The sequence below is a fragment of the Haliotis rufescens genome, unplaced genomic scaffold (assembly GCF_023055435.1).
Source record: "Haliotis rufescens isolate VD_foot unplaced genomic scaffold, xgHalRufe1.0.p SCAF_4, whole genome shotgun sequence".
In the NCBI taxonomy this organism is placed as follows: Eukaryota; Metazoa; Mollusca; class Gastropoda; order Lepetellida; family Haliotidae; genus Haliotis; species Haliotis rufescens.
Window position 1 is genome coordinate 56,120,644 of NW_025964112.1, and position 12,822 is coordinate 56,133,465.

Sequence of the window (12,822 nt, forward strand, 5' to 3'; positions counted from 1 at the left end):
GCCGGATTCAGTCGAGTCAGCGCCATAGTAACACCACGGATGTCGCGACTAAGTTGAGATCATCTTATGCAAGGCGAACGCGTTCGAGTCAGATTCTTGACTATTTCTGTATGCACTACATAGGCTGTACCTTGTAATCCCTATATACATAGAGGGTAACTGTGCTACACAGACTGTGGGTGAGGCATATGCCATTTAAAGTGGGTATAATTATAAGCCTCTTGAAAACGGTCCAGCGGATGGTGTATTTTTGGTTCTGATCAAGGTTTTAAATAAAATTCTTCTCAGAAACAGTGCACTACAAAGGGGGAGGGGTGATCCTTTATATGTATAAACTGGGGAACAGTATATTTTCACATGGGCTTCTGCAAAAAGGCCCTCAACGGAACCGAGGCAATCGAGCACGAAGTTTTTCCCCTTGATGATGAATACTGGTTTGTTCAGGTAAGCTAGAATGGTAGTTCTGGAAAATAATTATCAGAGCTTTGCATACTGGTGATGTCATACGGCAATATTGGCCTCTTCAAAGAATAGGGGGTAGCCCAATCTCCAAGGCGACGCGATTCGCTGTGCAGAGTTGTGTACCTTCGGCACGCCAGAAACCTATGGATGTGGGTTCGAATCTCGGTTCGCCCCGATTATGTTTCTAGGTTTGTCAGCACCATACCCATGCTCGTGGGTTTCACCGAAGTGGTAAACGTCTGAGACCTGCATCACTTCGGACTTTCCTCCCACATTAAGCTGACACGCCGTGATGTAACTGGAATAATGTTAAAAGCGGCGTTAAGCCCAACTCACTCTCTCACTCAAAGAATAACATTTTATGACCACCCGTGAAGAAAAGGTCTTCAGCAACCCATGCTTACCGTAAAAGGCGACTAAATTGCGCGGATCGACACTCGTGATATTAAGGATTATTATGGATTGTCTGGTCCAGACTCGATTATTTACAGACACCCGTCATATAGCTGGAATATTGCTGAGTGCGGCGTTAAACAACAAACCAACCAACCTTTCATGGGCGCCATAGAAGGGATATTACTCGTAATACCTACTGGTGGTGCTACGATCGAGCCCAGAAATTCCATCCAAGTTCGGCAAGGGTGGAAACAGGACTTTTAAGAGAAAACAACACTCCAACGGAGTCGGTGAGAATTAGGATTTTTTGTTGTTTTTAGATTGTTGGTTATGCAGGGCTGAGGCCATGCCCATAAGTTCGGCCGTGAATATAGATTGGTTGTTAGGGAGTCGGTAAGATTGTGTGGATATAACTGGTTGTGTGGTATGGACTCCGAAGCCTGTGTGGTTGGAGATCGGGTCTGAAGATCCGTCAGTGTATATGTGACACCAATTTGGCCAATTTTCGTGTATGTATGCAAGTGTGGTGGTTTTAGCTATGTTTCTAAGTCGTCTAGCCGGCGCCGTTAAATAGCCCGCGTAAACACCATGTGCCAATTAGCGTCCACGACACAAAACAGGGCTTCGGACCAGCGTGGGGGGTCTCGTCGAGTGGAGACCCCTTTAAACCTCGCATTTGATTGCATGATACTATATAACCCTTCACCTTGTAAACGTTCAATTTATAACCCATCAACTTGCAAATTCGTTTGCGTGTGTAAATGTGTATGCACACTTATAATATTAACATGCAGCCAATACGTGTACGTGTTATTTTTGCAACAAATATGTGAATGCCCTTTAGAAGTGGTATACATAAGGAAGAGAATTAACGGATGTCAACGTCTTTATTGTGTGGAACACAACGTTTCGGAGTATATGTTGACTCCTTCGCCTGATGAAGGAGTAAGTACACTCTTCACAAAAAAAGAAACGCAGAGGTAGAATGTTGTTTATTGAACCTAACTACACAAAAAATCCGGCATATTAATTGAATATATGTTATTGGAAAATGTTGGTGACCTGATTTTTTCGACAAACGGTGCGTCAAAACGCCGCCATTGTCGATTTGCAATGTCTTAACCGGCATTGTTTTCACACTTGTTAAAAAATGCCATGGAGGAAAACAGTAAAGCAAATTGCATGTGCAAGTTATGGCATTTGTAACTCATGGTAGTGCTTTAAAAGAGCTAGCATAAGCCATTGATTTGTCGTTCAATTGTCAACATTTTACAAGTTTTCTGTTACATGCCACTTCAACGTTCACCACAGCACCATTTGCCGCCTTTGGGATCAATACACACAGTTCAATTCCACTGCAGACCGTTCGAGAACCGGCCGTCCAAGAGTTACCACCCCTGCACAGAATCGCTACAGTCAACTGTTCCACCTACGTCCCCTGGTTTGAGGAGGATATCGGACCAGACTGCCAGGTACCATCTTCGCGAGGCTGGAATCCGACCCAGAAGACCAGTTATCGTCCCTGTTTTGCAACAGTTCCATCGACAGCGACGCTTGCGTTGGTGCCATACCTTACAGCCTTTGAATTTGAGAAACTGGAGACGGGTGTGGTTTAGCGATGAATCCCGATTTCTTCTACACCGGCGAGATGGGAGACAACGTGTTTATTGTCGTCGAATTAAGCCGTTTGCCCCACATTGTGTACGTGAATTAGACAATTTCGGTGGCGGTAGTGTCATGGTGTGGGGGGGCTATTTCTAGTCTTGCACCATGACCGTGGAATATATTTATTTTATGAAAAAATAATAATCTAGAAATGAATACAAAAGCAAGTCTAGCCAGCTCAAGCTAGCTCTATTCTGAAATCAGCATAGGGATTTTTTTAATTTTTTTTAGTGTCAAGAAGGATATTGTGTAATATAAGATTTCAGAGACTAAATGTTAGTCTAGGCTATTTCCTACACAACGAGATGTGACTTGGTTGTGGTTCCGGGACATTTGACAGCAAATCGCGACATGAATCAAATTCTTCAACCTCACCTTCTTCCAATCATTGACCATCCGAGGGAGCTTTTTCAACACGACAAAGCTCGGTAGACTACCTTCATAATGCCAACATCAACGACTTGCCCTGGCCGTCGAAATCTCACCCCAATCTAACACCTCTGGGATGAACTCGATCGACGTGTACGTCAACGTCAGATTCCCACAACTGGCGTTACAAGCAGAATTCGTACACTTATCCAGTCAGTGTTGAGGAGATGCAGAGCGGTGATTGCTGCCTGGGACGGACACAAGAGTTTTCAATTCCTTTGTACGACAACATATGACTGTCGAGCTCCAAAATTTCATATTTGTTTTTTTGTATATACTCCGAAACGTTGTGTCCCTCATAATAAAGAAGTTGGCATCCATAAATTCTCTTCCTTAATAAAATTTAGTTCATATACTCAAAAAAGCAACGGTCCTTATTTCTCAGGCAAATTGCATACAATACAACACTTACTTCTCCCTTCTTGCCATCCATGTCTCATGGTATAACCCTACACCTGGGTATTTGTTGTCATTTACTAAACAACCAATGAATGACTTTTTACAGGTATAATTAGTAGTAGAACCACGCAGTTTACCTGAGAAAGACTATGCAAAATAACTCAAGAACGTTCTGCCCTGCCTCTGAGGGTGTGAAGGATATAGAGCAATCAACGGTTCGCATTTCTCGAGTCTGGGATAATTATTTAATCTAAGATTAAATAATGTGGCGAGCGTCGTCCAGGGCAGAGATCATAAAAGAGACAAACCCCTTTCCATAGCCATAAGAGATCTCTGTTAAAAGCAGAGTCAATTGTACGATTCCGACTCGAGTGAGTGAGTGAGTGAGTTTGGCTTAACGCCGCTTTTAACGGTATTCCAGTCATATCGCGGCGTGTCAGCTTAATGTGGGAGGAAAGCCTGAAGTGATGCAGGTTTTTAGACGTTTACCACTTCGGTGAAACCCACGAGCACGGGTATGGTGCTGACAAACCTATAAACATAATTGGGGCGAACCGGGATTCGAACCAACAATCCTAGGTTTCTGGCGTGCCCAAGGGACGCAACTCTGCACAGCGAATCGCGGCGCCTTAGACGACTGGGCCATCCGTGTCTCGGATTACGACTCTTACATAGGTGAGTGAGTGACTATGGTTTTACGCCGCTTTTAGCAATATTCCAACAGAAATGGGCTTCACACATTGTACCCATGTGGGGAATCGAACCCGGGTCTTCGGCGTGACGAGCGGACGCTTTAACCACTGGGCTACCGCACCGCCCCCGACTGCATCACGAGTAAGGTGTTAATAAAAAATACGTGAGCAGTAATTCAAGCGTGGTGCTCGACGTCACAGCCCTTTACCGGGTCCGCTGTTGAGTACCGGGTATATAATTTAACTAAATGGTTCTCAGTATGAATATAATGTGCGTAAACAGGATATAGCAGAGATACATGACAATGCAAATTGTTAGTTATATTCCTATGCTGCTTGTCACAACACAAGGAAACATGTCGGATACACATCACATGTGTGTCCTGTTGAGTATGTCCAGTACCTTACTATTTTTAGTATTCATTTCGTAAATATACTTTTGATATAGTACAACATTTTGAAACAAATAAACAAGATGTTACAAACTAATACAAGCAATAGTTATGAGTTACTCGCGATTGCTTATCGACCCGTGAAGATCCGATTTTAATTTCGTAGTTTAATACTAAAAACCTATAATATTTTGCTTTTCCTTTTATGACCAATAACTCCAGTAGTTACACTGATCTGCGATCATTATCTATTTTATTATTATTATTATTATTATCTGTTTAAGACCCGTCTTCAGCAACCCATGCTTGCCGTTAAAGGCGACTATGCTTGTTGTAAGAGTCGACTAACGGGTGTGTGTGTGGGGGGGGAGCAGGCTCGCTGACTTGGTTGATGCATGTCATCGTATCCCAATTGCGCAGATCGATGCTCATGATGTCACTCACTGGATTGTCTGGCTAGGCTCGATTATTTACAGACCGCCGTCACATAGCTGGAAAACTGCTGAGTGCGGCGTTCAACAAACAAACAATCACGATTACTTATCAATAAGCTATACATACGCTTCAGTAAATATGATAAGTAGTCAACTGATGGTTTGATAACGAAATTATCTTACCGACATTCTTTCATATACACGTCCGGAATATATGCCACCGACTTCGCAAACGTCGTAGCAGACGACGCAAACGAACCGAGTTACTTACCTTTACCTAGTGCATTCCGATAAACATTGGTTCATTACAGATACATATGCGAAGAGTTCCGAATGATTTCTACAGGCTACATGGATAATATTTGCCCGCTCCTGAATCAATCAGAAGCTTGTATTTTAAGGTAAGGTGAGATAAGTACACTGTATGTTTATTCCCACGTTCACAAAGGGATTTATGTTTCAGATAGGATTAGTGAGTGAGTGAGTTGGGTTTAACGCCGCTTTTAACAGTATTCCAGTTACATCACCGCGTGTCAGCTTAATGTGGGAGGAAAGCCCCAAGTGATGCAGGTCTCAGACGTTTACCACTTCGGTGAAACCCACGAGCACTAGCATGGTGCTGTCGAAGCTAAAAATATAATCTAGGCGAACCGAGATTCGAACCCACAATCATAGGTTTCTGGCGTGCCCAAGGGACGCAACTCTGCACAGCGAATCGCGGCGCCTTAAACGACTGGGCCACCCGTGCCCCCTAGATAAGGCTAGATTCCACCAAGGGCAGCGATGGCTGGAAAGTGGGTCTTCAAGACCAATAAGTTTGTATGATGTATGTATATATGCTGTGTGTGACAGTATTTCGAAAATGGTGAGTCAGTTGGGTTTAAGTCGGCTTTGAACAGTATTTCAGTTTAATCAGGGTGTGTCTGCTTCAAATGGGAGGAAAGACCGAAGTGATGCGGGTCTTAGATTTTTACCACTTTGGTGAAACCCACGACCACGAACCTAGATACATTATCAGGGCGAACCGGGATTCGAACCCATGACAAGAAGTTTACAGATACTTAATACAAACATCCGATGATCGCAAAAATATTGTATTACTCAGCCGTGAAGAAATCACCCGTTCAATAACAATATGCCTTTTATTAAACAGTGTTTAAAAACGTCAGGTGTGGTTGAACCTATCTTTCGTATCATTCGAAAGGGGGGCGTCGGCAGCACTGTGCACAACCTCCTCTGTAACGTCTACTCCACTCCTTCGTGGATAATTAATCTACTCCCTATGCACGCTACTATTTTTTTTACAAAACACCAGGTATGCATAGAGTGCGTGAGTGAGTGAATATGGTTTTACGGCGCTGTAAGCACTTTTCCAGCAATATCACGGCCGAGGACAGTAGAAATGGGCTTCATACATTATACACATGTGGGGAATCAAACCCGGGCCTTTGGCGAACGCTACAACCACTAGGCTACCCCACCGCCCCAAAGTGAGTGAGTGAGTATGAATTTATGCCGCTTTTAGCAATATTCCAGCAATATCACGGCGGGGGACACCAGAAATGGGCTTCACACATTGTACCCATCTCGGGAATCGAACCCGGGTCTGCAGCGCGACGAGCGAACGCTTTAACCACTAGGCTACCCGATCGCTGTGGAAACTACATGTCTATGAATGGACCACCGAAAATCAGTGATGACACCAGGTGTTCAGCGAAAAGGGCAAGCATGTCTTGGGAGACCCGTGACCTGAATAGCCTACCGCGCTTATTCCACGGGTCCCAAAGGTGTTTATGAATTCGATAAGTAAGGGAGGTAACCGCATATAAGGCAAGCGCATAGTGAAACATACACAAATAGAACTAGTGCACGAATAATGCATTTTGTCTTCTCAATGAGTCTTACTTTGTTGATAACATTCGGAATTACATTTTTAGGTATTTGTTATAGTTTTCTGAAAATTGGAAAGTGCAAACAATTTTGTGAAACAATTATTTATAACTTATCACATTCGGCCTCGTTAATAAAATTCTCGATATTTTGTTAGTTGTTTTGCTTTAGTTTATTTAAACATTGCAATGACATTTGTTAGAACGATTACCACAATCATGAGAGGCGACGATGCCCACGCACCATTTTATCACAAGTGCAAGCTAATTTGGCTTGACCTAGTTTCGACCTGAATAGGCTACTGCGCCCATTTACTGTGGAAAGACATTGTTGATCAAATTCAATATGTAAGGGAGGTAATCGAACAGTATTTGTTTGTTTTATTCCCCACAGGTCCAATCAGTCAAAATCATGACTTAAGATATAAAACAGCAAAAGAATAGAGACCCATATCGTTCATGTTGTTTTAAACAGGCCTGTGTTAAATAAATATGTTGGAAAAATTCATACATATTCATATTCTCACAAAAAAAACTTCTTGAACTTGAATTGTTTCCGACTGCTTCTGTATTTAGTTCGCAGTGCGGGAAAGTGTGTATCATGCTCTTGACATTGTTTAATTTTTTTAATTATTTATGTCGACATGACTGACTGACTGAGGATGGTTTTACGCGGCTTTTAGCAATATTCCAGCAACATCACGGCGTGGAACACCAGAAATGGGCTTCACACATCGTACCCATGTCGGGAATCGAACCCGGGTCTTCGGCGTGATGAGCAAACGCTTCAACCACTAGGCTACCCGACCGCCCCTTTCTACCACAAGCCCACGGAGGCCGTCCGGCTTATTTGAAGATGATTCAGCATGTATCTTTGTTTCTATAAAGAGTTCACCTAGACTGAAGTTTAACCTTTAGATGAATGTATAGATACAAATGATGCTTAACACAATATTGTTATTACCTCGTTACTGAAAATATCTTACTATCAATACATCAATAGTGTTAATCGTATCATTTCTCCTACATTAAAAAGCACTAATCATAGATGAATTAACATTCAGTAAAGTTCCATGCCGCTTTAGCAATATTCAAACAATATCATGACGAGGGACACCAGAAATGGGTTTCAGCTTTTTATCTATTGGAGAATTGAACCCGGCCTTATGCGTGACGAGCGAACGTCCCCAGCCCGAATTAACAGTACATAGTCGCATTAAACATCCGGAGACACTCCATGTCCCCCCAGCACTCCCGTTGGAACTACTTCCTCGACTGCATCAACGTGGTTCCGACTGCGCAGGTATACACTTCACACAGAGGTTATTGACCCGAGTCTATTTAGAGACAGTATTCCAGTTATATCGTTGCGTGTCAGCTTAATGTGGGAGGAGAGGCCGAATTGATGCAGGTCTTAGACGTTTACCTCTTCGGTGAAACTCAGAAGCACGGGTATGGTGCTGACAAACCTAGAAATCGCGGCGAATCGGGACACCCACCCCCACCCCCAACCCCACCCCCCTAGCGAACGAAGACTGATGTGAAGTATAAATAGCGTTGATGGACAAATCCCTACCCACTGATAACGACCGTTATATGAAGACTGTCTGCGAACTTGTAGAAAGGAAACCAGTACTCACGACTGTGTCTCGTGCCATTGCCAGGTGCTTTGAGTGGTCCAAATATCAAAGGCGATTCGCAATTCGCTATGAAGAGTTGCGTCCCTTAGGGTGGCCAGAAATCTATATGACGGTAAACTTCTTTGATCTGCATTCTGATACTATTGGAGTACCGTTATCAGAGGTGTTAATCTAAACGCAGAGAGAAGGCTAAAACGGCACCTCAGCAAAACGTCACCGATTTCTCTGGCGAAAACGGCACCGCATTTGGCGAAAACGGCTACTATGTGACGCGCGAAAACGGCACCTCTGTTTTTAATAACGATAAGAACGATTTTTGTTGCCAGGGTTACCAGGGACTATAAGTTACTTGCGCCTCCCAATCAGAGTCGGCGAGTAAATTGGAGTAGGGGGCTAATTTCTTATGTAAATTTGTTTTAACATTTCTCTATAATTGGTGGTTGTAAGAGACGATGTGAGTTTAATTTCATTCATTTTACTTCAAAGCATGTTATGTTTTCACAATAAGATGAGTTGCGTATAGGCTAAGTTGGAATATAGTTGGAGTAGAGGCTAATTTCTAATGTAAACTTGTTTTAACATTTCACAATTATTGGTGTTTGCAAGCGACCATGTAAGTTTAATTTCATTTATTTTACCAAGGTAAAAAAAAATAGGGTGCCGTTTTTGCCAGGCAATAGTAGCCGTTTTCGCTTGAGGCGAGGTGACGTTTTCGCCAATCGGTGCCGTTTTCGCCAGGTGACGTTTTGCTGAGGTGCCGTTTTAGCTATAACCCCTAAACGTACTCACTCAGCCCAGTCGACTTTCACGATGCTAAGCTACCAGCTCTCGATCCCTTAACCGGCATTTGTATCAGCGTATCCTGGTTTTAAAGTCGAGGAAATACTGGAATAAACACTAAAAGGCTTCACTCAAATATGAAAATATTGAAAATACAGCCTAATGAAATACAATCCGGTCAGAATTTGTCCAACGTGCGAGGTTGGGATCGGTCGTCAGCATCGGCATTTTGACTTTGTCGTACACATCCTACTACCTTACATGTTGTATCAAACACTGGATTGTCTGGTCCATACTCGATTAGGACGGTCGGGTAGCCTCGTGGTTAAAGCGTTCGCTCGTCACGCCGAAGACCCGGGTTCGATTCCCGACATGGGTACAATGTGTGAAGCCCATTTCTGGTGTCCCCCGCCGTGATATTGCTTGAATATTGATAAGCGCGGCGTAAAACCATACTCACTCACTCACCCCATACTCGATTATGTACAGGCCGCTGCTATATAGCTTGATTATTGCTGGGTGCGGCGTTAAACAACACACAAATTAAATTCAGGTCTGTCGAAGTGTATGAAAAAAGCAAATAAAACATAAGTAACACTCTTCCTCGGAATGGAATATGGACTCCAAATTAGTACAATTTGTAAGATCAGTATAGTTTTCGTTTATTGAGTCCCATGGCCTCGATACACCGGTTTTTATAATGTGCAATTAAACTATTTAAAGTACTCACGGAAATGAAAAAACCCTGTTTTTTTCGATCTCAGATTTTATATAAATGCAGTTAATATACAAAATATATAAGGATCTCCAGGTTGGATGCTTGCCCTTTCCCGTTGTCAGTAGAGATATCGGTTTGGAAAAGTATTTCATTTCTTGCGTGTGAAAGACAAAATCAATTGACACTATTACGTTTAAATTTCTATTATGTCCTGGAGTAAAGTAGGTCTACGACCTTATGCGTAGAAGTCAATCTATCAAGTTTAGCGGTTGATAAATAATGAAATATCGTCAATTTGTTTACGTAATTACTTCATCCTCAAAGTTGAATACGCCATAATTAGCCATTAGATTAGTCCAAACCATCTTAATTATCCACCCCTCCGAATAACAAAGGTTTGCTTGTGTGTGTGTGTGTGAGAAGAGAGTGTGTGTGTGTGTGTGTGTGTGTCTGTATGTCTATGTGAGTGTGTGTGTCTGTATGTGTATGTGTGAGAGAGAGAGAGAGTGTGTGTGTGTGTGTATCTCTGTGTGTCGTGTGTGTATGTATGTGTGAGAGAGTGTGTGTATCTGTCTCTGTGTGTGTCGTGTCTGTATGTGTGTTAGAGTGTGTGTGTATGTGTGTGTCGTCTCTGTATTTGTTAGAGTGTGTGTGTGTATTTGTGTGTCTGTGTGTGTCGTGTCTGTGTGTGTCGTGTCTGTATGTGTGTGTGTGAGAGAGAGAGTGTGTGTATCTGTGTGTGTGTCTGTGTTGAGATAGTTGTACTTAAATATATATGTTGCATGATATTTACAACTTGTCAACAGGAGGTGGGTGTACATCAGCGCCATAAGGAAATGTGAAGGTATTAACAATGCACGTGCTCATATTGTATGCATGGGAAGTGGTCACGCTCATTTGTCATTCTCGGGGAACTAGTTCACTGCGATCAATGTCCGCAACATGGTTAGGTACAGTTTCATTTTCTGATTTGTTATTTGGCCAATTACTCAAATATCATCCCGGCGGTTTAAATCAAAATGTGAGGCAGGATCTACACGCTTATCTTTTTGATACTGAGTTGAACTGGTGTTTAACGTCCCGTTCAAGATTATTGCACTCGTATAGCGACGTACATGCGGGAGTGGGTGAGGGTGTGGGTATGGGTGTGGGTGAGGGTGTGGGTGTGGGTGTGGGTGAGGGTGTGGGTGTGGGTGTGGGTGTGGGTGTGGGTGAGGGTGTGGGTGTGGGTGCGGGTGTGGGTGAGGGTGTGGGTGTGGGTGTGGGTGTGGGTGAGGGTTCGGGTGTGGGTGAGGGTGTGGGTGTGGGTGAGGGTGTGGGTGAGGATGTGGGTGTGGGTGAGGGTGTGGGTGAGGGTGAGGATGTGGGTGTGGGTGAGGGTGTGGGTGTGGGTGAGGGTGTGGGTGAAGGTGAGGGTGTGGGTGAGGATGTGGGTGTGGGTGTGGGTGAGGATGTGGGTGAGGGTGTGGGTGTGGGTGTGGGTGTGGGTGAGGGTGTGGGTGTGGGTGCGGGTGTGGGTGTGGGTGTGGGTGTGGGTGTGGGTGAGGGTTCGGGTGTGGGTGTGGGTGAGGATGTGGGTGTGGGTGTGGGTGAGGGTGTGGGTGAGGGTGAGGGGGGTGAGGGGGGGGGGGGAGTGAGGTGGGAGGGGGGCGGCTTGTACTACGGACAAGTGCTATCCCACTAAAACACCATACTGCCGTTTAACAAGGATACCCCAGTCAGACAGAGCATGCTCCGAGCCAACCAGTCCTTGTTTAACCCCCTTAACGCCGAGGTCCAGGCAAGTAGGCAACAAGTACCATCTGTCAATGTATTTTCATATGGCGCGGTCGGGATCGAACCCCGGACAGTTCGTTATCCGGGTTACCCACTAGGCCACGAAGGAGGTGTTAATCACAAAGGATATCCCCGTGGTAGAACAAAAATGAGACAGGTGTACCAAGTGATTAGATGACACCTGTGGCTCTAACAACACTAATTAAAAGTTCTGGCTCTAAACAGTTGGCATGGCAACCACATCTGTGGCATGTCTAAACGATGTTACACTGCAGTCAAATACAGCAAAGAGTTTATATCTGCTTACATCCTACAAGCAAACTTGCTTATCGGATTTTCTTTCGAACATTTACATGATATTATACAGATTGTACATTTTCGTTTCATAAAATTACAATGAATGTAAATACAACATTATAGTATTCCTTGAGTTGGACGATAACTCCGAGGCCAAATACATTCAATAATAAATGTCAACAGAAAGTTGAATTATTTCACGCACTATATGTTTTCTCATAATATTTTTCACTCCAATGAACCTTTTTTTCAAAATTCGAAACAGAGTAGCAAGGCGCGTTGGGATTCTTAGTTATTGTAAAGTCAGTTACATGGAGGAATGGGGCTGGGGGTAGCCCTGTGGTTAAAGCGTTCGCTCGTCAACCCGAAAACCAGGGTTCCAAACCCAAACTCCCGCCTTGATACTGCTAGCATAATCCCAAACACGACCTAAAAGCAATGCTCACTCGCTCTCTCAATTCCACAGAAAATGTGATATATTATTTTAAAAAAGGTGCTTTCAAAAACAATATTTTCGCAAAGTATTTTCGTCAATAAAAAGTAAATTATACGTTTGTACCTACCAGGTAGCTGTTTGATGTTTCTGGAAAAACCAAGTATTGTCCTGTGTATTCCATTCTTCAAAGCGTATCACCCCTACATATATATCGGCATGACAAGTGCTCTATATATACAACGAATTAAAAGCTCCAACTTATAAAAGGTGTGTTTAAGCCAAGATAGGGACTACTTCACTGGGTGCCCACGTTTTCCATATATGGATTTGCTTTAACACCTTTAAGGATCTTGAATATTCAACAAAAGGTATCAGGACACGCCTTCACGTTGCACCCGTCACGGTTCATCGTTGAAT

The 12,822-nt window shown here is 43.5% G+C and overlaps 1 protein-coding gene across 3 annotated transcripts in view; it reads right to left on the reverse strand.

Moving 5' to 3' along the window:
- The window catches only part of LOC124114676 (cytochrome P450 3A6-like), a 47,899-nt gene extending 35,284 nt beyond the window's left edge, over positions 1-12,615 (reverse strand). Inside the window, exon 1 of one of the 3 annotated variants that reach the window (XM_046475362.2) lies at positions 12,533-12,615. In XM_046475362.2, the coding sequence (XP_046331318.1) occupies positions 12,533-12,586 (54 nt within the window). In that variant the 5' untranslated portion in view covers positions 12,587-12,615. Of the gene's footprint in view, positions 1-8,398; positions 8,519-12,532 lie in introns of those variants that run through there. The other 2 variants (XM_046475364.2, XM_046475371.2) reach the window with 2 other exon arrangements.
- Positions 12,616-12,822: the final 207 nt, after the last annotated feature.